Source organism: Gasterosteus aculeatus, chromosome 3 (genome assembly GCF_964276395.1).
Source record: "Gasterosteus aculeatus chromosome 3, fGasAcu3.hap1.1, whole genome shotgun sequence".
Classification (NCBI taxonomy): Eukaryota; Metazoa; Chordata; class Actinopteri; order Perciformes; family Gasterosteidae; genus Gasterosteus; species Gasterosteus aculeatus.
Genome location: NC_135690.1, coordinates 4,773,587 through 4,800,664, shown reverse-complemented (window position 1 = coordinate 4,800,664; position 27,078 = coordinate 4,773,587). Strand labels below are relative to the sequence as shown.

The following is a 27,078-nucleotide window of genomic DNA, read 5'->3' as shown; positions in this document are numbered from 1 at the left end:
AGAGATGATGAATGATACGAGGGCAAAAGCTGGCAGATGTGATAAATACAACGTCGAATGGCTAATCAATCTCATGTGGGCAGAAGGAAGCGGAGGGGAACCAGCAGCAGGGATCTCCTGCCGAGTGAGTCAGCAGAGGAAAAAGAATCTGATTGGCAGCGTGTACACAAGTCTGCGTTAGTGTGAGTCTGTGTGTGTGTGTGCTTATGAAGCCTTTTCTTAGTCTCTAAAGCTTGACTTTGTCATTATGAGCCAAAATGAACAGGGAGCTGTTTGTGTGTGTTTGTGTGCGCATTGCCTTAAATACACATCCTCGCTTCCCAGTTACGAACACTGGCACAAGGCCCAAAACATATTGAAAAATCACACCCTCCACAAACAAGAATGGAAACCACTGGCTTGACAAATAATAATAATAAAATATGGCCATAGAAAAAAGAAGGGAGGCGAGGCGTAAGAGGAAGAGAGCGAGGAACTATCCGTTAATCTTCCTTGAGACAGCTGAGAGACCTTCCACTCCTGTCTTCTCGTCAACGGCCTTTTTTAAAGGTGTGTGTGTGTGTCGACATGACCTACTTAGACCAGGAATGAACCTCGAGAGTGAGCTTACAGTCTAAAACATGCAGAATCCATCATTTTTCACTCTCAGCTTTTTCACCGGCTATCTTTAGCATCTGGAGTACAGAGTACATCTTATAGTACTCAAGGACACACACAGTGTCCATCGTATCGAGTATCCGCTTAAACTGTGCACCCACCCACACACACCCACACACACACACACACACACACTGCTGCCACACGCACACATCTTCTTCGCTCACACCACTGTGAGCCAGCACAAGCAGCATTTCATTGATTTTGCATGACACTCTTTTTACAGTCACACTCAGGAGGGAGGGTTACAAAGTAAAAACTCTGAATCAGATATTGTCTTTTTTTATTCCACCCATTCCCCTTATTTGTCAGAACTTAATGTGGCCTCGAGCTGCTTGTCGCAAAGCATTACATTTATATTACATGTAATTTATCTGCCAGGATACGAGGACACAAACTCAGTTGAGCAAGAAACAAGAAAGTGCAATTTCATCAAATAAGCCAATTTACAATTTGCTATAGATACATAAAGTACAATTTAAGTGCTACACTAGTCTGTTAGTCTATTAGAGGAGGTAGTTAGTGGAGGTAGAGTCTGAAGAGGTGTGTCTTTAGTTTGCGGCGGAAGATGTGAAGGCTCTCTGCGGTCCTGATGTCTTCAGAGAGCTTGTTCCACCATTTCGGCGCAAGGACAGCAAAGAGTCGTGATCTAGTCGAGTGTTTTGCTCTCAGTGAGGGAGGAACAAGAAGTTTTGCAGACGCAGAGCGGAGACGAAGGGCGTTTTAAAGAGGTCTGATCAAAGACCTTTTTAAACGAAGGCCCCCTTGTGCAGAAATATCGGTGCGCTTGTCTGCATCTTAAAAAAAGCTTTTAAAAACCACGTGAAATGGCACCTCCCACCATGTTCCCTCGTCCTAATAACCAAGCCACATAACTTACATACATACTTCCATACATGAGATTGCACTTTAGTATCTTCCTTTCCGATTGGACAGTTAATTGTCTGCCAGCGTTTTCCTTCTCTAGACTATTGTCAATATATCAGCCTTCAAAAACAACGGTTGGCCTCTAAAACACACTTACGCATAAATCAGTGGTGTTCCCCTTTAAATGTAAATATCTCTCACACCAGCATCACATGTAATCTTCTCTGTTTGCTTTGTGTTGATTGGTACTCATCCTCTGTGAGACTAAACTGATTGGTCCTTCTGTGGGGGTCCGACGGTCCATCTGTTCAATGTTTTGGTCCAGATTAAAATATCTGGACAACTTCAGGATGGATTAACATTACATTTGGCAGAGACATAAACGATCCTAAGAGGATGAACCCTTATGACTTATGTGATCTCCTTACATTTCCATTTTGTTCCACCGGTCAAAATGTCCGTTTACTAATGATTCAATTCTCAGCTTCTCCAACAGAAAGTCATCTCTCCAATTTTTTTATTCAATCTCAAAATTGATTCATTTGATTCACCTGATGAGCCAAAAGAGGTTGTTGGCATTACTGCAGACTTTTTATCTGGTCTGGATCGTGGCTGCAATATTTAATCACCTGCTAAACTAATGAGCTCGACACTCAAAACAATGCAGCAGTAATAATATAAATAATAGCCTGTGAAATGCAATTGTACAAATAGTTGGGTCAATGCCTAATGGAGCAAACGGGAAATGATCATCTGCTACTCTTGAAGGTGTGGCGGATAAACAAGACAAAATAACCGGCTGATGGGGGGGATAGTTGCGTTTGGCAAAAAAATCCCTTGGGCAACACTTGGGAGAGCGACAAGCAAGTAGGGGACCATTGATGTAAATAAAATAAATCAAACTTTCTTCTTTCTTATGTGCCAAAACACAACATGTAGGAGATAGAAAACCTTATACGCACAAGAAGTAAAGTCAGTAAACAGCTCAACAGCACTTTAATGTAAGACATGTAGCAGATGGACATCAAGACACATTCTAGCGTTCATGAATATTCTAATCTTCATAAATGCGTAATAAGCACAAAACACAAAGTCTACCACTCAAGCTTCTCTTTAGTTTTACTGAAGTAAAACAAAGACCCCCGACAAAGCCGCTCAGCATTTGATATAAAGTAGCGAAATGATGCACCCCACCACATTAGAGCAGCTTCAAAATCACAAGTGAGCAAAGTGTGGCCTGAGGGTTTCTGCTCACAGATCAAAATGTGGAGGCATATTTGTGACACATTAGCTCAGATGATCATCCCGTCATCAGTGTTTACTGTTTACCCTCGGCCTGCCTCACCCTGCAAGCGCTGGAGGAATTATCCGATTTACTTCCTGGTATTCATAGCTCATTAATTGTGACAACCCTCTCATGCCCAAACACACACAAACACACACGGTTCTAACCTGCTCCTTGACGGAGGCGAGAATGGCGGAGGTGGTTTCAGACTCGGATCCGTCTCCGTTGGAGGCGTTGAGGACGGGGCTCAACATGGCGGCAGCGCTGGCAGTGTCGGTCGCCACCTCAGGCACTGGCATGCCTCCTGGAAAACAAGGGAACATGCAACTCTTTTACTATTATCAAAGAACCTGTGGCGTGCCAGAATTTAGTTCTGAGTTTCTGTCACACCAACACCTACTTCCTACGTGCATGTACTCTGGAACAACCATTAACACAGATTGGGAGTGAGGAAGAGGTGTGGAGAGACACGTTTCTGAGCACACACACTCGTATAACTGACTTTGATTACTTTGAACCATGATCCATTTTCATTAGATTTTACCAGAATGCATTCTTATGATCATTGAAAAAAGAAAAATTCAATTTTCTCAGTATCTTATTCATGTTCTGGTTCATGAGGAGCTGGAGCTCATCCCAGAATGCATTTGGCAAAGTGCAGTGACAGATCCTGGACAGGTGCACTCGTATATCTGCACAACAGGGACTGTAATCATGAATGCTCATTTTGGCTGAGACATTTTTAGATGTGTTTTTCTCTGCTGCTGCTATGTTGTGTTGTCAGTTCTGACCTACTGTCAGCTACGGGTGTAGGACGGCACAAAGAGGCAACAGTTATATCTGAACGATTTAAATAAGAGTAAAGAACAGCTCTGAAGGCCGTTCTAGATGAGAAAAGATGTTTTTCTAAACTGACTCTGAGGGGTGCTGAAGTTTTGTTATTTGACGAGTTAGGAGTTTGAATGTGTTGAAAGGTCAAAGATCCTGCAGTAATAGTCAATAACAAAGATTACTGTTGTAGAACTACAGAAAAAATACTAGTAGTATCAGGAAACTATTAATGGTAGTAGGATTTGTTAGTTTGAGTCCAATTATAACAGGCAACATGGACAATATTCTGTAATTAGGACCAAAACCAACTCGGCCTCTCAGTCGCCCGCTGAAGACCTAAAGCTTTAAAAGCATGGAACAAATCCCTACCGGCCATTATTTTTTGTAAACAGCTGGTCACTGCAGTTTTTAGCAAACAGGAGGAAATACCGCATTTAATAGGAACTATGTTCATGCAGACCTTACTGAACAGAATACAGGGCGGTGGATGAGGCATCTCCTCCATATAAAAAGCACAATGTCTTGAGGAAGATGTCACAACAACAATTGACAACAAAGGAGCACAGAGGAAGAAAGTATAACACAGTATGGCAGGATACATTCATTGTTGCCTTTGGTTTAGAGATTCATTGACAATAAAAAAAGAGAGTAGGTCTCTATACAAACACTACCATAGACACTTATGTTGCTGATTGATTGATGGATGGATGTGATGATAGCATCGTTTTAAATCGGTTGGTACTAGCTAATCTATATGTACGACATGTTTCATTTAACAGGAAAAAACAGGAAAAAAAATGATGTAGTTTGTTGTCGAGTTTGATATAAAAACAATAATTGTTGAATACATATAGAATATGGTTGAGGATTTTATCTGAATAGTTTAATGTAAAAAGGCATAATTCATTTACAGTGCCGCATACTGCCGAAAATCCCACTTTTCATGCAGTGTGAAGACAATAGGTCCTGTATTCATTTAAGACTTCAAACGTGGAAACTTTTAAGGTACAAACTGAATAGTTCTAGTGGTAATACAGTTAAAATAGCAAGTGTAGACGTCTGCATACTTATTTTATGGCCTTAAATAATACAATTAATCAGCACTTGAGCACAAAACTTCATTAACTCAACAAGCCCAAAGCCTAGAAACCAAGTATCGGAATCCTGGTGTCAGAAGGACTGGCACACACACTCACACATTTGCATGCTTGATGCCATGTAGCATTCTGCATTTGACCGAAGCGTTGGAGGACATGGGCTTCACATGTGCCGTGTAATCCTGATGCAGCACAGAGCTGGTGTAACAGCTGCATCAGCCAGCTTTGCACGCTGATGAAAGGCTTGTCGTGAGGAATCTGACATGCGCACACACACTCACCGAAAAGGCTGTCTGTCGGCATGAGGCAGCATCGGACTGCACTGAGGTCAAAAATAATAATAATAGCAAGAAAGCGGCGTGTGAGCAGCTTGGAGGGATGGTGGCAGAAAGGGAAGAGGAGATGGAAAGGTGAAAGGAGAAGAGAAGTGGAAGGAGAGTGGAACGGAGGGGAGAAGGCGAGGAGAGGCTGACCTGGCTTTACGTGTCTTCCATTTTGGATTGTGTTCCTCGTCCTGTCCACCCGTTCCTCAATCGCTGTTGCTCAACTTGCATTTTTTGCCACCACCCACCTTTCTACCAATGCTACATCTTCTTCATCCCTCATCCACCCCCTCCTTATTGCCTGTATGCCTGTATACTTTCTACCCCCACCCTCCCTGCCTCCTTTCGTCTCTCTCCCTGCCCACTTCTCTGCACTTGACCTATTTCGCTGTCTCCTCATATTTCCAGCCCATTCCTGCCTCTTTGGGCAGCACGCAGCGGAGGGTGACCGGAAAGGTTGCGTTTGGGATTTTGAACCTGCAACGCCGCAGTGCACCTGAGCCCTTTTCCCCTGTGAGTGTGCACTGTGGCTGCGTAAACACTCAGGCGGGCTCTCTGGCCTCGTGATACGGCTACATGCTTCACGCTGCTTGATTTTCTTCTTTTCCTTTTCAAGATGTTATGACTCCCCCGCTTTGCGTTTCCAAAAGATGATCCGGCTAGTCCGTCCTTTCCTCCTTCAACACTTTCCTCCCAGCCGGATTACCCCCCCCACACACCTTGCCCTTTCCCCTCTTTGCTTTTTGTGTAGTCACATCAAGAACACAATGTCATCAACGTGATCATCACCTCTTACTCGAGAATAGTTCTGGATGCTTCTCTTCGGACGTTTTTAGACATGAAATTTCCTTCCGCCGTTCCGACTTAAGGACTTGAATTGGCCCCTTTGGAGTTTGCTCTGCGACGTTCAACAGCGTTCCGAGAACAATCGCCAGCTGAGCAAGCCGTCGTCTTACTCGTTCGAATTGTCACTTGGGGAGACACGCCTTAAAATCTTTCCTCTTCCCTCTACTTCCTTTTTCTTCCTTCTTCATTATTGAGCCGCAGCAGCTTGAATTGCTATTTTATTTTACGGTAAATATACCAGCGTTCATTAAATTAAACAAGGTATGCAGCTCCAGCGAGCACCTACACTGTGACTGGAGAACACAGATGCGCCTTATCAGAAGACGAGTTCACCGTCGGGATCCGATAGCGTCCCATAATCATTCTTCAGAGTAAGGTCATCTCTAAAAGCATCGTTGTTTTGTGTTGCTAATGCATTCTGACTGCAAACTAACCGAGACCTCCCTCCTCAGCCGATGTCGGCCAACTTGTTTTGCTCCACATCCACACATCCATTTGTTTCATTTGCACAAATGGACCAGACTCTCCAACTGCTCCAAAGAAGCTAAATGCATTATTTTCTTTTAGGTAAAGTAAAATAGCATCTCAATCAACAAATAATGTAATATTTTATTCTTAACATTTCAAGTTCAATCTTGCGAAAGGTTATTGTCATTATTTATTAGCATTTAGCTCAAGTACAGCCTCACTTAGTTCCTAACATAGTCGTAGAATCTTTTATGTATGTGATTTCTGTATTTCCCAATAAATTACCCGTCCGCCGATATATTGCTGCATTACAAATGATTCTACACCGATGAGACCGGTACTGTGTGAATTACTGGTGAAAGGATCTGTTTGCATGGAACAAACAACACAAAAATACAATAAAGCTTGAACTATATCAGAGGACAGGACTAGAGAACCGGACGAAGGAGCGGTGGTCCAATTAGCCTGTAGAAGAGATGAAGAGAGGAGCTCTGGTTTTGACTGTGCAGACAGGGCAGGCATCCAAATATAGGTCAACCCAGCAGACCGTGTCCAAGCGCACATCACACAACTGACCAGTACAAAGCTGCTTTCCACAATAACAGCCACCAGAACTAGGTTATAGAGGCCAACAGCACAGCTAGAAACAAGACTTTGAATATGGATTAGGCCTAAAGGCTTTATTTCACTGAAGTATAATCTTGGATTTTGAGGTTCTATATTTCAGCGCCATAATGCAGGGGGTATTTAGCCCCGCATTTCAAAGCAGTAATCTCTGATATAGCTGCAGCTCACTGTGCTATGATTGACATGGCTGACATGGGGAGTGCTGAGCATAATCTCTTACAGCATCAGTCAGGTCTGAGACAACCTTGTTTTGGCAAAGATGGAATTCAGCAGCAAATCATAAGTTCACGTGTAAGTGTTATTTCCCTCTGGTGCCGATACTTGTGTGTTATTTACTTGCATTGTGTACGTGTGTGTGTATACAGGTATCAGGGCTGTAGTGGAGGGTAAACGCATGTAGACGCTGTTTACGCACCTCTGGAATTTTGGAAATAGCGTTTACGCACCTATAAATAGCGTTTACGCACCTCAAAGTTCCCTGCGCCTTGTATTCATCCGTTGGAATAATCCGAAATAAACTTGGTGTAATTTTAAAACAGCTAAAACTAAGTTTCCTATTGTTGAACATATAAACGCTGTAGTCTGAATCATTTTCATCTGCGCTGTATTACGGTCTGTGAGCATCCAATCAGTGCCTTGCGGCTGCAGCAGCGACACCAGTCAGGATCCAGGAGGTATGTAAACACATACACGTTGTGGATCAGCCCAGTGGTCCCCAACCTTTTTTACCTCACGGACCGGTTTCATGTCAGACAATATTTCGCGGTCCGGTCGAGAAGGTCCGACGGGGGGGGGGGGGGGGGGCGGTGTAGTAGTCGCACGCTCTGTGTTCGCTGGTCGTGCACGGTAAAAGGACAAGAAAAACGCCTGGTGACGCGCGCACATAATTAGGAGAAAATCCGGTCAATTTTCAAAGGCTCTGCCTCCCCTGTCATCATGAGCGGGGAGCAAAGCTGTTACTTCACTGAATAGGCCTATATGCTTAATCAATTATTTGAAGTCATGAAAGTTGTAGAGTAGCCTGTAAGCGAAATACACTGTAAACATAGATTAGAAAACAAGTCAGTTCTCAAAGTGAACAAAAAAAACATGCTGATGACATAGGTAGTACATGAGTGTTCCTTTAACTTATGTTGTCAGGGTAATTGACAGGCTGCTTAACTGGTTAACTCTTAAATTCAACATATTTTTTCAGGGAGTGAGAGGACAGGCAATGATGCAGAGAGCACAGGGAGAGGAGAAACACCAGGTCGAATAGAGAGAGAAGCACAGAGGAGCCATGAACCCCAGAACGCGTGTTCTGGGGTTCATGGCTCCTCTGTGCAAGGCAGGACCTGACGTGGAGGACAAGGAGGCCCTCTGGGCACTACTGTAAAAAGGAGACTCCGTATGTACATAGTTCTTAATCTGCAATTGTCTTGTTGTCTTGTTGCCTCGTTAAAACTTAATGCCAGTCTTCTGTCTCTTTGTCTAGACCCCCGTGCCCGCAACTTGGCGCTCAAATTGTCAACACTTACTAAGACATACATTAACAATGTAATCAACTCTGTCTTTGTCTCATTTCGGATTTCACAATCCACAGGGGAAGTATGTCCTTTTTTCATTTATGGAGTTGCCCCTGCGCGCTTTCGTTTTCTAAAAGTCAAGAGAAATAGATCAGATTAGAAGTTAAATAATCGTGGGCTATCGTGGATGGCTGTTTGCAAGCTGAACAACCGAGGCGACCACAAGCCAGCGCAAAGTGGCCACCTGTTGGGATTGTTAAATGAAATAAATAAACCTTTTTGCATCTAGTTTTATCAAGCTGCAAATCTGTCTCCTACTTAATATCTACCAATATAAAGTTCACAGAGGCAATGTTTGTATCAATCCTCCAAGTATTACATCCTTAGAGCCATAATATTTATTTTATAGCAGACTCCTGAATTTCCATTACCTAATGTTTTAGCATCTTTCAGCTAATTCATTTGGTTTCACCAAATTAACTATTTAGGTTTCACTGCACGGCTCTAATCAGCATCGTTTTCAGCATGAATTTGGTTCTAGCTTTACCCAGCAACCAAACAGCGAAATACAAAAAGTTACAGAGTAGCTGGAAAAACACATTGGTGCACTTGTTGTTTGCTAACACGTTAAAGTTAGCAATGCTACGTCCCGTTTACGATTACAGTTTGTTTTACTGTTCCCAAGGGGGCCAAAATCAAAATTAAGTGTGACACGCAATGGCGACACGTGTCCCATCTATGTGTCCCACACGTAGATGCAGTCATTAATGTAACGTCAACATCTTCTAACTCGGATGTGCTAGCTTTCATTGGCCTAATCCAGGTGTTTGCCTTGTGATGGAATTTTCGATCGTTTTGATGTTATTTTCCTCTGGGGTCACCACTGAAAACATAAGTACTGTTAACTCATGTCAAAGAATATATATGTCAAATATCATATTAACAAGTATATGTCTAATTACTATAGGAAAGTGGCTTTGATGGGAGAAAGCAATGCAAACACTTTCCATTTCCATCAAATGCAGCCTGCGCAGCCCAACACGGCCCGAGAAGAGGTCGACCAGCCACGGGGAACAACTTGTTTTGGGGCCATAGCCCATGACCTTTAAACTGAATGAGCCCTCACTGGCAGGCAATGGCAGATGGCCTCCCAAGCAACATTGAGGGTTAATCACCCATCAGCCTCTAAGTCCAGATGCTAATGGACATTGTCAGCGCAGACATGCATACTGTATGGCTGCAATACAGTGAGTATCTGAGTGCCACTCAAGGATAGCAGCTCGGATGATCTGACAAACCATTAAGAAGAGATGGGTCACAACATATATCTATTGTTTAATAAAAACATATCAAAAGCATTAAAACACAGCCTGGCACGCTACAAGGTAAACAATTGCCAAGCGCTTCAGAGTGCTGCGATTTTACTGCTTGGATGCCTGGCTCACTGTATATGGATCACAATTCAATTCAATATGAATGATTGTGTTCTCAAACATTTTTGTGGGCTCAAAAGCTAATGATGTCCACTGATGTCTGTTTGTGTGTGATAGAAAATACAGTTGATCATGTAATCAAAATACCTTTAAACAGCCCTGAAGCCTAAGTGATAACAGGACGTCGATTTAAGGTGATTTAAGGTTAAATAAGCCTTCCGGGGTTCTTGGCCAAACTGTAGCTAATGCGTCTAATTGGACCTGTTGCAAGCACATCATTAGCTCATAAGATGAGAGAACTGAACTATATTTAATCTGAAACCTCAGGAACAGAGGAGAAAATCCATGCAACTCGATGCATGGCATGCTTCATTTTCTGCTTTCAAAAATAAGTCTCATCTAAATGACACATCTTTTTAATTCCTGCATCTGTGAGCCACCTAAGTACATGACCATTACAACAATTTAACATAAATCCTTCTGCAATGCCATACATGTGCTGTAATCTGCAACAACAAGGTCTTTCGGATTCAGAAAGCCCTTGAGTTCTTCTCAAGGGCAAACCAATGATACACAAAATGCCAAAAAACTCTCCATCAAAAGAACCATCCAGCGTCATCCAGCACATATAGGGCGTTTTTAATATTGTCGTTTTTATATAAAAACTCTTTTACGGTTGTTTTCCCTTAGATCTATTGAACACCTCCGTCTCAACCTGCTACAGCACAGACGTAGAAAAGTCTACACAATCCACGATGAACGGTATGTGGGAATTTCTGAAATTTGGAAATCAAGCCCCTTAACGGAAAACAGTGCAATCAATTTTTCGAGGCACATTCATTCATTACTTGGCACGCATCGTCACATTTCCCGATATCTGTGAGCTTTTGCTATACCTTACATAACTGGGTATGATGCGCAAAGACGATATAAAAAATGGACACAGTCTGCTAGACGTCATTCATAGGCTTCTGAAGACTGTTGTGAACGTCCAAGTGGGTGGCTCAGGCCATCGTCCATTTTGGCAGGAACAAAACAGCATTAATCTAAAAATGTCACTCACAGCAGCCATGCCAGACTACTTATAATTCTAATTTAAACTGGTGCACAATATTCCCTCCCACCTCATGTCCTCTCCCCCAGTACAGTGGGCCCCCAGCCTGATATTAGAGACAGGCGAGGTATCTAACTAGAGGTTATGGGCCTAAAGTGGGGGTTTCCTTTATGGGATATTAAACATTTTACACCATTAGGTTTATGTTTACTGTCCTCTTCTCAGCTAACAACTTTCACAACCTTCAGATCGTTTTATTTTATTAAGATTTATTTAACCACTAACTTACATAATTAGACATTACATAATTAGTTCATTCCAACTAATGTAAATTCCTGCATGGAGTAAGTTAATGTTGCTGCCTTCTTTTGCTGGTCAGGATTACATTATTGATGCCACACACAGCACAGCCTACATGCCGGCACTCAGCATATGTACAGATATAGAAAAAAAGGCTCACAGCTCTTTAGCCTCTAAGTCAATATGTTTAAATATCAGTTTTCACACACGCGGTGGGCATATGTTGCTCCGTCATCGGGACTGTGTCATTACATCCAGCTAGGCCTCCCTTCGGCGCATTGAGTCAGTCTGTTGAATCAAATGAAATCAGAAAAAATCTCGTCACCACAGTGCTTACATGAATCAGTGATCTGGGCGAAAGGTTTCCCCGTGTTTCCTCTGCGTCTCTTTTGTGGTAACAGCGTGCCATTGAGTGAACAAACTCACCATGATGGTAAGCAGGAAAATGAAATATGCTATTACATATCATAAATGCTGAAGGACTGTGTCACAAATTTTAAGAGAAATCTACAAATGCAAATACACAAAGAGTGGTAAAATAAACACCTTATAATGTCTATCTTTTCTCGCCACTACTCGCAAAATTGCGCTGAACCCCAACAATTGAAGAAGCCACTGTAAAGGGCACGCTTTTAGGGATAAAATTGCCGAATATATCGAAACTCTCCTCCAACAGCCCCCTCTCCATCACCAAAACACGCTAAGATGCTAAGATGCTAACCCTAACCAACAGATACAGTTGGTGACTGACTGAAGGCAAATGTTTCCCTAAGCAGTTAATGGAGAGCAACACAGAGCTTGAAGAGAGCAAATATTGAATGTCACATCATCAGGCGCACACAAACGTAATTGTAATTTGTGGCAAATACACATAAAGATACCTGCATGTAGAGGTAATAATTAAATATCACATGTTACAGGCATTAGAGGTAATGACCTATAGGACCTCCTGCAGTTTATCTAATCATCCCTCTCTGACTGCTCTGTGTTCATTTAGCTGATCACAAAAACTCATTACGGCTCAGAATAATGCACATCATCAAGAGCCGACTGGCATGGATGAAAGGAGCGTGCAAAAACAAGAGCGGTTGGTAGTGGGTTAATATATGAGGCCAAAAGTGCGTGGATATCGCATTGATCTGTATGTAGATGTTTTTAGTATTCTTATTTACAATTAGGGGAATTGTGTTGCGGTAGCTCACAAGCAGAGGTTTTCAGAAAGGACACTTGGGCTGTTTATCAGCCATTACATCTCTCCAAATGATCACAATAGATGTCTTTTTAGAAAAGCACCTGGTAAAAGAGACAAAAAAGAGTAAGAGCAATCAATCTGATACACATGAAACACGTTACTGTAAATATTATTATGGTTGATGACACGTCTAAAAAGTCAAACCCACAAAACTGACGCCTTGTTTTCAGACATGTCTGGTTGGGTTTCCCAACGTCCACTCCAGCTGATATTTGTGCACAGAGCAACCCCAAATACACCAGCTTGGGAATGGGCTTCGTCCTGATGAGGAATGTGCTCAAGTTAAGAGCCCCTTCCAATGTAAAATGTGCTCTCTGTACGGCCGCCCCTGACCAACTGAGCTGGGCGAAAGTGCATCGCTCTAAAAGAAAGGGCGAGCTGGAGTTTGGCTCTTTTACACACATTCATAAATAAATGAATTTCACACTCTTTACGCCCCTAACTGGAACAAAATGTGAACCAATCACCCAACGTTTCGACCAACTGACTCCACAGAATGTAGCTGCAATCCAAGGCCGATTCCATTGAAATGTATTGAAGTAGAAAATGTGTCTTTCTAAGTTCCTGGTGTGTTGAGGCCTTCGGAGTTGATGCACATTCAGAATGCACATTTTTAAAGCAATTCATTGGTCAATGTCCAAAGAGCTTGTGCCTGGCTGACAGCGTCGGGTTGCCATGGGAGACCCCTGTTGGATTGTTGATGGGATAACGACAGAAGAAGCAGCTCGGATGAACCTTCACACAATTTACAGGAATAAAGTCTCCAACAGAAAAGTGAATCCCTTAAATTACTGAGAAGACTTCTGATTAGTGCTCTTTAAGTTCCGCTTCTTGTGTCTCGAAACCTCATGTAGCCAGTCGTCTCCAAGACTGAAAGAAGGCAATCTCCGCTTTCCCCAGTAAATTATGCCACTCTAACGAACGGGGAAATTTGGGCAATCCAGAGCTTAACACATTAAATTTTTCATGTGGTGTAATAGCACTTGCTGGAATGCCACTCTTTTGAAAATGCTGCAGAGCTCAGTTAGTACGCTTGAAAGAGAAACATCAGTTGAATAAGAATAAGGAATGACATTAACCAAGAGGACCATGTTGATCTTCCTACCTTTGAAAATACAGAAGGGAAAACCTGAGAGAAAAAGAAAGGCTCAACCTCCCAGCGGGCAGCGGACGGAATTCACAAGAGCAGAAAAACAAACTGTTCACTCAAAGAGCATCTTCATCTTCATCACAAAGTAGCCCACGTTCAACACTACGTCTTCGAGCTAAAAATATGATCAACATCATGAATTAAACATGCTTTTCCACAGACCCTCGGAGTGAGCAATATTGCTTGTGCGGCTCCTCTACATGGTATAATTACAGAGGTTACGACAGCGGCGATAAACACAGCACGAAGACAAATTAAAACTCGTTCTGCCCTCCTCCACCCACGAAGGAATTCAAACTGCTCAATGACAAAGCTGTTTGTGAAGAGGATGTAGGAATGAGAGTCGCTGCTGAAAACCTTCAAAGTCGGCCGCGTCGTGCACACGGTGGAGCTTCGTTGGGGGGAAAATCTGCTGGTGTTTTTTAGAACCCAACTCAAAACTGAAGGTTTGCCTTACATGCTCATTGGTGAAGTAAATAAGCAGGGCAGGGTTGTATTTCAGTTCCTGAGTAGCCCAGAGACATTGCAGCAATAAAAGGGAGAGTGATGCTGTCAAAACTAATGTGTTGATCTATGCAATTAATGTGCCCGAGATTAATTAAGTTAAAATTCAAACTGTGTTTACTTACGGACTTACGGTGTGCCGGAAGTAAACAAAGTTGACCCCAGAAACGAAACCGCTGCTAGCTGGCGTCAGTTAGACAGGAGAGAGCGAGTCTGTAGTTGAAGAGAGAGCTTTTTGGATTGGAAGTAAAACAAGCAGAGGTGTGACATAAAGTGGAGAACTGTGCAGAGGAATTCCTCCATGTGTCAAACAGAAAGGGGGTGGGGGGCAAATGGACCACTTTGCACACTGCTAGGCTAAGCTAGCTGCTAGGCTACTTGAATCTACCCTAGGCGGCAAAGAGTCTGAAGAGGACAGACACTGTTTCCCTGGAAGACTGTGGTTTAGAAAACGTCCTGGCTAAAGGTCGGGATATTGTTGGCACTTCAAACACAGCCGTCAAACGATGGAGAATTGAGAGCACAGCAAAGTGCACAAAGACAGCAGGAGGAGTTCTGACTAGGAGATCATCTAATGTGTCCATAGTAATTAGACTTGTATTGCAGAGCAGCAGGAATGAGCCAATGCTCTACACAACTTTTTTTGGGCCCATTGCCAACTGCCTCTCTGCGTTAATCTGTCAGAGCTTCTTTGTAGCCCCCATTGTCCTTAACTGCATCCCCCACCCTCCCCCCGAGTAAATAATTGGCCAATAAATAATATTATGAAGTTAAATTCTAATTTTAATGTCGACATTACCTTGTAGAATAAAAAAATGTATTAATCATTTCAATTCTATATAATGATAATGGCAATTCAAAAACTCCTTTTGAAATATTGGCGTTATTGTCTGTTGTGTGGAAATCCTAAAGTCATTCAAAGATTATTCTGCGTGACTCCTCTAGCCTTTTATACGTATCACACACCATTTAATACAGAAAACATGACATCTCAAATGTGGACTGCATCAAGAATATATAATACAATTAGGTAAATGATCTAAAAATGTAGTTTCATTTTGATATCTTTACAAGTAAACAAGTAAGCAACAGCCGTGTAAGTAAATAAAATACATTTTCATTAATGTAATGGAGTTAAAAATGAAACATCTCTCTTTATTGTGTTTCCACAAGCATACACCTCATAGAGAACACAAAGCAAAATGTTGACCATAAAGCCAGACAGCACAAACCTCCCATTCCCATCAGCATCCCAGAGCACCACCAGCACCATGCATAATATATGACACCGACTTTCAAGGGCTTTTCTCACAAGAAATGACATCGCTGAAGAATTTGCTTTTAGAAGGCCGCACAAAACAGGGTGGGTCTGCCCTCGACTACTGTTCCGAGCACGAGACGGCCGCAAGCGGAGCTGACTGTGGGGACACAAGTCAGGACACTTTGAGGAAAAAATGAAATGGAAGTAAAGAGCCGTCCAGATGTGCTAAGCATTTCCCTTTTTTAACTGCAGAAGTGGTTTATTTAAACCTCTTGTTTCCTCCATATTTACATCATTGTTGGGGAGTGAATTCACATGTAAGGTTTTTGATGTTATTGGGATCTTAGGCTTATTTTTCTGGGCCTTCATATTGGGTGTGAGTGGGTACGTTTGCTCAAAATACTGGTGCTTTGTCTCACAGTGATGCTTCAGAATGCAGCTTTTAATAATCGCAGCCTCTGAACATTTGAGACAAACTGGCTTTGAAGGAACTTCTCTGCCACACATACTTCTGTGTTGGGTCGCTCTCCTGTGTGTGTGTATGTGTGTGTGTGTGTATCTCCTTTCCCAACTTATTGGAATATACAGTAAATATTTGATCATCATACAATATAATTTAAAACCGCTAAAAGGCTAGAAAGAGAATCGATCTGAAATGTATTAATTCTCAAATATCCCACAGTTTTAGGACCAGTCTCCGGATGTTCCCCAAATATTCATCAATGCACACGTACTGTTGACTCTTTACCCCTTTTGATTTGGCAAAAAAATGTGGTTGTCTCGAGACATTTCCTGATTGTTTTTTATTCCGAATCACAGGTGAAAACATCATTGAAATACAACATCGCACAACTCTAACAGCTCTTTAAGCTGCTTGTGCCCAATTTGTGGAAGTTCCTTTTGGCTTCTTTTCATCATTTATCTCCGGCAGAACAGGACGTGCTGCTGAGTTCCCCCGGCAGCAGGATACATTCTTAGCTGTGTGTACAAAAACATTGCCGTGCCACAGACGGGTTTGAATTGCCTCAAAGCCACAGACCAGCGATTCCCCCCAGAGCATCTGCTTGGCTCCATGAGTTAGAACAAACAGAAAAAAGACAAACTGATGGCAGAGACATATTTAGCCTCTCACTATGGGGGGAGCTTACATGCTCACGAACGCGGAACCGGCCTGTCCGATGCCATTGCTGTGACATATGTGCGTTCTAAAAAGAATTGGGTGCAATTCCTCTTTAGCGGATGAAAAAGTGATGGCAAACCGTGCCCTAAAGTGTGCGCTTTCTCTATCTTTCTCCCTCTTGCAGTGCTATAAATAGTTATGAGTGCTGCTGTCTCTCATATTTCATGTGTCACTGGCTCCCACAGTCACTAGTGAGAAATGCTCACCGTGTACATAAAGCCTCTTCTGGCCTCCTTTTGCACTTGTATCTCGTTACTTACCCTTAGCCTGTTAGCCTTACTGCTGGCTAACAATCTCTACTCTCCTGCCCTTACCATTATTCAACCCAAGAGAACAGTCCTAAGCACATGTTTCCAGTAGCAGGACACTAGATCCCTTTTTGGGGGGAAATAGTATTCCCCTATTACTTAAATAATAATAATTTATAAATTTAAAAAAAATTAAAAAATAATAAGGTACGGTGACCTTCCTTTAGAGTCTTAATATTCACCTGACAGCGGCAGGATTGGAGTAGGGGTTATTGCCTAGGGTTGAATGTGCACAAGCGGCTTAATTATAGACTGTGACATTCTCTTGAGGCTTTTATCTATTGATAAGCGGCCATCTTAATGACATCTTCTATACTGACGTTTTCCACTGTACAGGAATGTTTTCATTACCAGGTACAATACGAAAGCAGAAGAAAGCCACACAGAGCTCTTCAAAGACAGACTAACTAACCGTTAGCATACTGGTTCTGTCAGAGAGAGGCATGGCAACAGCCGTGACAAAAACACATCAGGGTTGAGGTCACAGGTGGTGTTCTTTTTGCCATCATTACGTGATAGCATTGTCATTTTCAGCATTGTTTTCACACAGCACTCAAACGCCTGCAAAATGACTCTGGAAACTGGGAGTCACATATATGCAGGCCTTCGAAGGTCTAACCAGCATCCATAGTGTGATCAATGTCCCCCATTACTTAAGCTAAAGGGAGTTAACTGAGGACACTGGGTTATTTTACTGCAACAAAGTACGGTGCAAATAAGAAATTCTCAGCTTTGACATGCACACTTGAACACATGGAGTGCAGTATGTTAGGGAGTTGAGTGAAAAAACCCAGAGGGATTTGAACATTAGCCAAGTGACTTCTTTTCTCAGTCAGACACAATGCTTAGTCATCAGTGAGATGCAAAGCACAACCTGACAAATCCCTATTAGTCAAAGAGTAAGGGGCAGAGGAAAAATGTTTCCTTTGAGCTGTACTTAGAAGCTAATTCCTGGATTCCAGGGCCGTCTTCAAGGAGGGAGGGTGACATTTCTGTTCCTTTTGCCCTGGCATAAAGCGCTGACAGGAGTCCCACACAGTGGACACAGAAAGGAGGCTTCACACCAGTGACAAAGAAAGAAAGGCATCCTTGGATGCATTTAATTTCCATTTCATTCTATTTTAATATTTTATTCTGACCTCAAAGCTTATTCATTCCTGTTTAACTAATCCTGAATTCAGAGCAGGGCATGAACAGCATAGCGGGGCAGCACAGGGTTTATTTCACAGACCGGAAACTACATCCTCATTAGCACTGCTTATTTTGTGTCTAAATATCTCATAGCAAGAGTGTAGCGCCTAATTAGTTCTGTTAATATTTTTGCAAAAAACCCCACAGATGAACATCATAAGCAAGTGTTTATGCGTGCATGCTAACTCTTTATGCTGAGAATAAGAAATGTGTTTATGTGAGCAAAGACAGGTCATTTATTGCTGTGGCTGTTGACTCATCTCCTTCAACCACAAAAGGTCCCAATGTCTGCATGTCCATGAACTCACTCTGAGTTGCTGACAAAAATGTGAACGAAAGATAAGATTAATGCACACACTAATCCTGTGTGACAATAAAACACAGTTAGGCTCAATTTAACTTACTTCAACTAGCTATATTACTTTTATATTTCTCACGCTTCTCTCATCGATGTGATTCTTGGTCCAACTCCGTTTTTTGTTGTCCATTGCATTGAACAAATTGCCATGAACAGAGAAGATTCACAATTATCGCACACTTGAATGTGCATTCATGATCATATAAAAAGGTAATTGTAGTTAAATTCAAGGCTAAAAAATCACTCAAGTTGTTAAATCCAATTAACTGCGTTATCAGATAGATCAGCTCCCATACACATCCTCCACTCGCCCACAGTCGCACAGTAAGTGGAGAGAGCTGCATGAAGCACATTCACAGGAAAATATCATGCATTTATTTGGTTGTCATGGCAATCCATCAAATAGGTAGAATAATTCTAATTTTGGCAATCGAGTTGCTTGTACGTGCAAAGACAAATGGTCTTCTAGAAATGTATCCCAATGAATCATAGTGACCTTTCATTGGCTCAAGTGATCTCACGTCCGAAAATCTGAAAACTCTGCTACCGCTAGATTAGAGCCAGGTTGTTCCCAAACCAACCTAAATACTCAGGTCCAAAGGACGAGAAGTGACGCTGAATGGACCACCAAAGTGCTGAGTAAACCTTAAAGAATAAAGAGGAGATTAGTGGCTGTCAGGACGCTGGCACTGATGTGAGTACAGTGAATGAAGTGGCATTAAAGCCAGACAATGCTGGGCTAGACTGGCCTAACGCCACTTCCTCTACTGCACGTGCACACACACACACACACACACACACACACACACACACACACACACACACACACACAAAAACCCACTCATAGAAAACCTGCAAGCCAGCAAATGCTTGCACAGGGTCAGACTATAATGAGGGCGCCAGAGCATCAAAATGCCCTTTAAAGTTTAAAAAATGCTTATGATAAAAAAACTGACTTCGAGAAAATGTTCCCCTTTTTTCCTCTTCTTCATATTTAATTGGTCGAGGATTCATTGTCTCATATTAAATGTCCACTTTGGGTCATTTATAGTTTTTGAAAAAATGGAAATCTTTTTGGTTTGACAGTCAAGGACACAGCCTGAAGCAAAGGATAACTATCATGCTGTCTGCAACAGAGCAGTGTCAGCAAAAACGCAACAACCAACAGGATAAAATAACCAAACAATGGCGCCAAGAGGATTTGGGGAAAGTTTACCAACAACAAAAACAAGCAATTAGCAATAAAAAAATGACCTTATTACCTTATTTGGCAATTAATGTCTAAACATTAATTGACAAAATTATATATTTTTTTTTAATGGAAGCACAGAAAAAAAAGGTCAGAAGTGGGCTAGAAACTGGCCCGAGCAAAACCCATTAACTTCATACCCATGGAATTTCTGATTTTGCCACAATCGGTGAAAAACAAATCAAACCATAACACCAAAGAACAGGGGCAGTAAAATAAAGCAGAGTGAGAATTGATGGGTGTTTTCACTATTATCACAAAAAGCTGGGCAGGACGACACGCACTCAGCACACTAACCCTCTCCCGCTCCCTCGCACACGCCAAGCTAATTGTGAGTCGCCCCGCGCTGACATCCCCTCATACACAGAGAGCGCCATCGCCATGACAGCGGAGTCTTGCTCGTTATCCCCCCGACAAGGGTCGGCCTTGTTAGAGCCCAAACTGCCACACCGCACCTGGCTGACATCACATCAAACCTAGAGTCCATGTTGCCACGGCAACCACAACTTGGCAACGGCAACTTGGCAGCATCCAACTCCACGGGGGATTGATTGTGTGAGCAATGCTGTGAGAGGTGGATTAGGAGGAGTATTACTGTCTCCCCTGGTTGCAGAGGCACGTGGGGTCTGGACTTCGCCAGATACTGAGAGGACGGCCGATCGACTGACACCATGAAGGCAGCCCTGGCTCAAGCTTGGTTTGCCACAGAGATAAAAGGTCCCTCTCACGTACCCATTAATTTGCCAGTGTGCCTCAGTGATTCAAAGGATTGCTTGGAGCTGTTTTTGTCTGAGCAGATTGTGACTTGTTCAATGTGTTATTTGATTACTAAATCAAACTGAATGACACCTCTCAACTAGAGCAAAGTGAGAGGGGCACGTTTGAGCTTTCACCCAGGTGTCTCTTCAACAGTCACCCAAATATGTGCTCTCGTAAAAGGTGCAAAGCAAATTTTGGGTGGAAAGTTTTTCGGGCTGAAAAGTGCACCCTCAACCATCGAGCAAAGCGAACAAAACGCAAGTGTCAAAATGAAGCATCCAACAAACAACCATTAACCTGTCCCCAACTCCTGCTCAGCTCGTCTCTCCTCTTAGGGCAGCGGACAAGAAGGGAAAGCACTCAGTGCCCGAGATAGGGAAGCAGAGTGCAGCTGTTATTTGTACCATCCATTAGGGAACCAGCAGGAGCCACTAGTGGAGGCTGCAGAGAGAGCGGAAATGGTTGGTGATTGCTCCCTCACCTGATTTTCAGCAGTTCCCAAACTGGGGATCACGACCCACAAGGGGAGGGGGCACGGTGGGCCGACAGGAGGGTCGCGGCTCCATCACCAACCGCAACACACAGCAAGGATGAAAAAGCAAAACCGACTTATGGACTTTGCAAATGTTGTAGTGAAATGATGCCCCCGAAAGCAGCTCAGGTTAAAAGTGGACGAGCGCAGCGAAGAGGCAGAGAGAAAGAGAGACGCGCAGAATCAGAAGGACAGCAGAAGAAATGGTTTCAAAACCGTCCTTTTAAATGTAGAAATAGTTTTTGCACTGTTCCCAACTTCAATTGTAATGTTTGTAAAGTAAATTAACAAAATGTAATAAATAAAAACGCATTATGACTTTAAATTTAACCATGTGCTTTAGTTTCCTAAAGCCGCCGTAACCGTGGTTTATTTACAATGACCAGGACGGTTCATGGACTCGATTCCTCAGACTTAACGTGACTAAAAAAACATGGTGGAAGATGCGCACATAACATCTCTGTTGTCTAAAACAGAGGGTTGAACCTTGATAGAAGTTCTGACAAGAAGCAATAGATCAAAATAAATAATTTTAATCATATTTATTATTTTATTTTCTCTCTCATTTTATCTTTATTAATTTGTGTTCTTCCTCCAAGCGGACAAGGGCCATGATGTCAGCGGATTTCTACTGTGCTTCTGCTCTGCATATTTCAAGGTATGAAGAGGTTGTTGACGAGTCAACCACTGGCGGTTGCCAGCGGAGATATGAATCAGACGTAGCCATGATTGGAATACAATAAGCTGGCATCACACAGTCTCTCCCTCTCTCTCTCTCTCTCTCTGTCTCTCTCTCTCTCTGTCTCTCTCTCGACAGAGCTATCAACTGAGATTATCGGGTCAGGTCAAAAGATGGCTGATTCACATCGTGGTTTTGGCAAAAAAAAGGATATCAGTTTGAGATTATTGTTCATCTCACTGTGATTGTGGTTGCTAAAAAACAAATTGAGCACACTAATAGCTATCACAGGCATTACAATTGTAATGCTATTATCATTTATTGTAGTCCTACTAACTACTTTAGGCTCTGGATATAATCATGTTACATATGAAATATTATTCCACATTTATTGATTTATTATTTTCCCCAATCAAAGGTTTTCCAGTTAATCACATCTGCTTCTTGTATATAATCTTAAATAACATCACAACTAGTGGAAAATGAGTAACGCATGCTTCTACAAAAGTGGGTCATATGGTGTCTAGTAAGAATTAAGTATTTGTCCCTCCACCCTATATGCTACATGTAGTATCTGTAATGTCCCTGATGGCTCTCAACTAGTGTTCTTTCTCACTGGAGTTTGCTCTGTATTTTTCACATTGTATTCCGTGAGGTATTGAATTATTTAGCAGCCATAGGAGTGATGTGCCTGCAATTGAAGCACAGATGATCTAGCTTCAGTTTTGTTTAGTTGTCACACTCTTTAAACGCTATGATAAATACTGCTCACTGACATGCAACCTCATTACGATTCACCTTTAAGGCAGTCGTTGTAATTAGGTTACAACAAGCTTAAAGGGCCCATTTGTCATAGTTTGGACCATCATGTTTTTTTCTAATAATAACACTGTGCACACCAAGTCACTATGATTTGAAGAAAGATAGTGAAACTATCCAGCTCCTCAGTCATCACCATGACTTGGGACCATCATTTACTGAATGAACATTAGTCTGTATGGGAGTAGACTTGAAACTGAAGATTGAGACCATGAAGTCATGTTCACAATGTTGTAATCGGAGGTTAATCAAGTGAGACGTTGAATCGGTTTCTCATAAACTTCGATACCATCCATCCATCGTCAAACCGCTTATCCTGCACACAGGGGGGCTGGAGTCCATCCCAGCCAACTCTGGGCAAGAGACAGGGTATATCCTGGATTGGTCACCAGCCAATTGCAGGGCTACACAGAGACATACAACCATTCATACTCACATTCACACATCTACGGGCAATTTAAAGTCCCCAATTAACCTGATCCCCAGAGCATGTCTTTGGACTGTGGGAGGAAGCCGGAGAACCCGGAGAGAACCCACGCAGACACAGGGGCAGACACGGGGAGAACATGCAGACTCCACACAGAAAGGCCACTGGGCAGAGTTGAACCCAGGACCTTCTTGCTGTGAGGCAACAGTGCTAACCACCACGCCGCCCCTTCGACACAATCAAACTTATTTTTGTACCCAAAGGAGACAAAGATTCATAGTTGGGAAACTTTGAGTAGGCTCAGATGTTTAAAAAAACAACACTGTTCTTTAATTATGAAGCTGTGAACAAATGTTGCTAGGCAACCATCTCAAGACTCCAAGTCAGTGCACCAGAACAATAAATAATCCCGTAAATAATCCACTGCTGGACTGCAGATTATAATTACATCTCATACTGAACATGCAAAATATAAAGTAGTGATTTTGATACCTTTGAATGATTCAGGTTAGCTTTCCCCTAGTTTAGTGTGTATTCTAGGCTAACCAGCGGCTAGCTGTAGCTTTTTAGCTTACAAACACCTGAGCGGTATTCATCTCCTCATCCCCCCCTCAATAAGAGGCCGAATAAACCCCATGGAAACATTAAACTAATCCTTTTCAGGGTCAAACATGGCTAAATGAAGGGTCACTGTCAACATAGAACCACGGAAACAACTGATAGATAAAATAGATAGACATCGGGTGTTAAATGTGAACTGTGGGACTCCTCCCTGGTAGCATCTCACCCACAGGATGCAGAGATTGAAATGGCAAACAGGCATCAGTTGTCCTCCAGTCACATACACGCCACACACACATGAACACACCACCACGCCTGTGCTGAGCTCATCCTCTAGATCACGTCTTTGTGTCGCTTCTCCTCTCAAACCCTCACCCTTGGTGTGCAACACACGTTGGTCAATGTGAAGAAGCAGCCTGTTGACGTCTGCCCCCCCATGTATAGCACTTTGACGCTCTCTGCTGAAACGTTGAATGAGGGGGGGGGGGGCAGCCCAGAGCTGGTCAACACGGAGCGGATCGAGATGTAGTCAGGCTGGAGATGGCGCACACCAAGGCAGCTATTGGTGTTCTCCATCCAGTTCAACACGCCTTAGGATGCTGGGTGAAGAAGCAGGACGGGTGCTCGGGGGGAAGAGGAGGGAGGGGGAAGGGGGGGGGCGTTCTCTCGTTGCACCGCCCCGCAAAAGGCGACACAAAGACGGCCGGCCACGATGCGCCTCAGTCACCGGCGACGAGCGCCGCTCGCGGGGCGCTCAGCCCTAAAAACGAGGGGCATTGCCTTTTTCTCGCATCAGACGACCCCCCACTCCCTTATTCTCCTCCGACCCACACACACTCACAAGGATGGATGGGTGGATGGATGGCCATTAATGAGGGGCGGGGGGGGGGGGGGGGTCAATTCACGACCAACGAGAGCGCATGCAGATCCCTTTAGTGCATCATAATAACAAGATAAAAACATTAAATGAATGGAAAAAATAGCACAGTCCACACCGCGCCTCTGGTTAACTGACACATGACAGCAAAAGAAAAACATCTGGCACACACGAAAATAAAACAACAGCGAGCCATGTTCCCAACGGGATGACACATTCTAGCTTTTTCCCAAGCATTTGGCACAGACAGTAGGTGTGAGACGAGCGGAATGAGGAAACCCGAATGACATTGCGCCTGCTTACTGTAAAATTGATTCCTTCGGGGGATGGAGAGCCTCCTTTATTTCTCCCCTCTGGACTTCCCTCCTTTCCGGCCGTGCGAAATTCCCGAAAACCAGACCATGCAAAGCAGGTCAGTCAGTCATTCCGCCCCTGCGAAGTATATATTTATATATATATACATTTAAATATATATATAAATATATATTTTTAGGGGGGAGAGGGGAGGGGTGGGGGGGTCCAGCGCTGTGTGCGACAGGAGAAGGCAGAGCCAGCATCCGAGAGGAGAGCGAGCCAGCTGTGTGGGGAGAGGAAATGAGGAAGGAAGGAGCGGCCGGGCCGGAGCGCTGCGCACTGGAGAAGAGAGGAGGCAGGAAGAGCCTCCCCATCCTCTCCTGGACAGACTGACGGACGGCCTGGGTAACGGTGTCAGCAGCGACATCCACCGGGGACAAGAGGTACTACTGTATAGGGGGTGATTAATGCCACGAGGAGGCGGCATCCTTTCTATGATAACGGTTGTCCTATTGTATAAAAAAAAACAATTAGTTAGATTTTTTTCAGAGAGAAATCCAAGTTATGTTTTTTAACAAAAAGGATATGTTAACAATTCACCTTGAGATTCTCAGCCTGGTCCAGCGTTTGATTGGCCGAGAAGGTATCAGGCATCAGATACATTCCGTGGTCCAATTAGGGATGTCCACTACGCGTGTGATGCTGAATGTTTTCCATACAGGCAGGGGCGGGCTGGGGGAAAAAGTGGCCCAGGAGTTATTGTCAGACCGGCCCACTCAATGCATGGCGTGTTGCCCACTCGATGCATCACACGAATTGACTACTCAGTGGCCTATTTGGAGAAATACCCATACACTTAACATTATGTTGGATGATTATAAAGAAATTACATCTTGTGTTTTTTTTCATAACATTGAGATTCAGCAATTTGCCACATTGACACATGGAATGAAATTATATTGGCTATTGTAACGCTGTAAGGTAGAAATAGTTTGTTAGATGAATAGGCTGAACTCTGGTCCAGTATCAGATGGTTATACATGTCGTGTACAGACTGTAAAGCCCTCTGAGGCAAATTTATAATTTGCGATTTTGGGCTATACAAAATAAAATGAATCAGATGGAATTGAGTAACTATAGAGCCTTAAGACATGAATGTCACAAGAGAAAGGACCATATATTTTTGGTTTCTGGTTTTCCAAATAAGTCGGAGATTTTTAAATTGTTTGATGCACCCTCCTCCTCATCTTTTTCTCGCTGAGCTTTTTAGTTCCACCTTTAAAGGATTTACGTTTTAGTGCCAGTGGCATCCTGTCAGCTCGCGCTCAACAACGGCTTTGTTTGCAAGATGGATGCAAGTGTAGGCCAGAATGATTGACATGTTCCCCCTAGGTTTAAAAATGTGGGGGGGCTGTTGGACTAGCCAGGAGGAGGGGTGGAGGGGGGGGCCCTCTGTCTCCCAGCGAAGCATCCTCACCTGTGTGTGCAAGCATTCAATTTCAATTCAATTCAATTCAATTCGTTTTATTTTGTATAGCCCAAAATCGCAAATTACAAATTTGCCTCAGAGGGCTTTACAGTCTGTACACATACAACATCCTCTGTCCCAAAACCCACCATCGGCACAGGAAAAACTCCCCAAAAAATGAAAAAACCCTTCCAAGAGGGAAAAAAGGGAAGAAACCTTAGGGGGAACGTCAGAGGAGGGATCCCACTCCCGGGATGGACAGACTACAATGGATGCCATGTGAACAGAATGAACAATGTATAATACATGCAATTATATGACAGAAATTATTCAAGTAATTGTGAGTAGTAAGTCAGGCGCACAGCAGGACCACTGCAGGGGCAACCACCATCAGATAGAACCACCATCAGATAGAACCACCATCCACAGAAGCCTGTGGGGAGGGAGAGCACAGAGACTTAAGGAGAGGGTAATGTTGGTTTACGAGTACAGTAATATGATTAATATCTAAAATAATAATGATGATGATGATGGCAGCAGGCGTCAGCAGGGCCACGGCAGGTGTCAGGACCAGGGTCCAGAAGGAACTACGATCTACGGAGACCTGATAGGGGAGAAAGCACAAAAAACTCCCGGAAAGAAGCTGAATTAGTCATGTGCATTAATAAAACGTGAATTATTGTAGAACGAGGGCATGAGAGAGGAGCTCGGTGGAGCTCGGTAAGAAGTCCCACGGCAGTCTAAGCCTATAGCAGCTTAACTAAGGGCTGGTCCGGGCTAACCTGAGCCAGCCCTTACTATAGGCACAATCAAAGAGGAAAGATTTAAGTTTTACTTTAAAAGAGCTGACTGAAAGTGGAAGCTGGTTTCACAAAAGAGGAGCTTGATAACTGAAGGCTCTGGCTCCCATCCTACT

The 27,078-nt window shown here is 43.1% G+C and overlaps 1 protein-coding gene across 8 annotated transcripts in view; it reads right to left on the bottom strand.

Annotated features, from left to right (window-relative positions):
- ctnnd2b (catenin (cadherin-associated protein), delta 2b) overlaps nt 1-25,043 on the bottom strand; it is a 118,432-nt gene extending 93,389 nt beyond the window's left edge. For 7 of the 8 annotated variants that reach the window (XR_013467081.1, XR_013467082.1, XM_078098873.1 and 4 more), the window contains exons 1-2: nt 24,704-25,043; nt 2,977-3,113 (exon numbers count right to left, since the gene is read on the bottom strand). Coding sequence is in view for 6 of the 8 variants with exons in the window: in XM_078098873.1 (XP_077954999.1) it covers nt 2,977-3,108 (132 nt within the window). In the remaining 2 variants the exon portion in view is untranslated. Of the gene's footprint in view, nt 1-2,976; nt 3,114-5,210; nt 5,318-24,703 lie in introns of those variants that run through there. The other variant, XM_078098874.1, reaches the window with a different exon arrangement.
- Nucleotides 25,044-27,078: the final 2,035 nt, after the last annotated feature.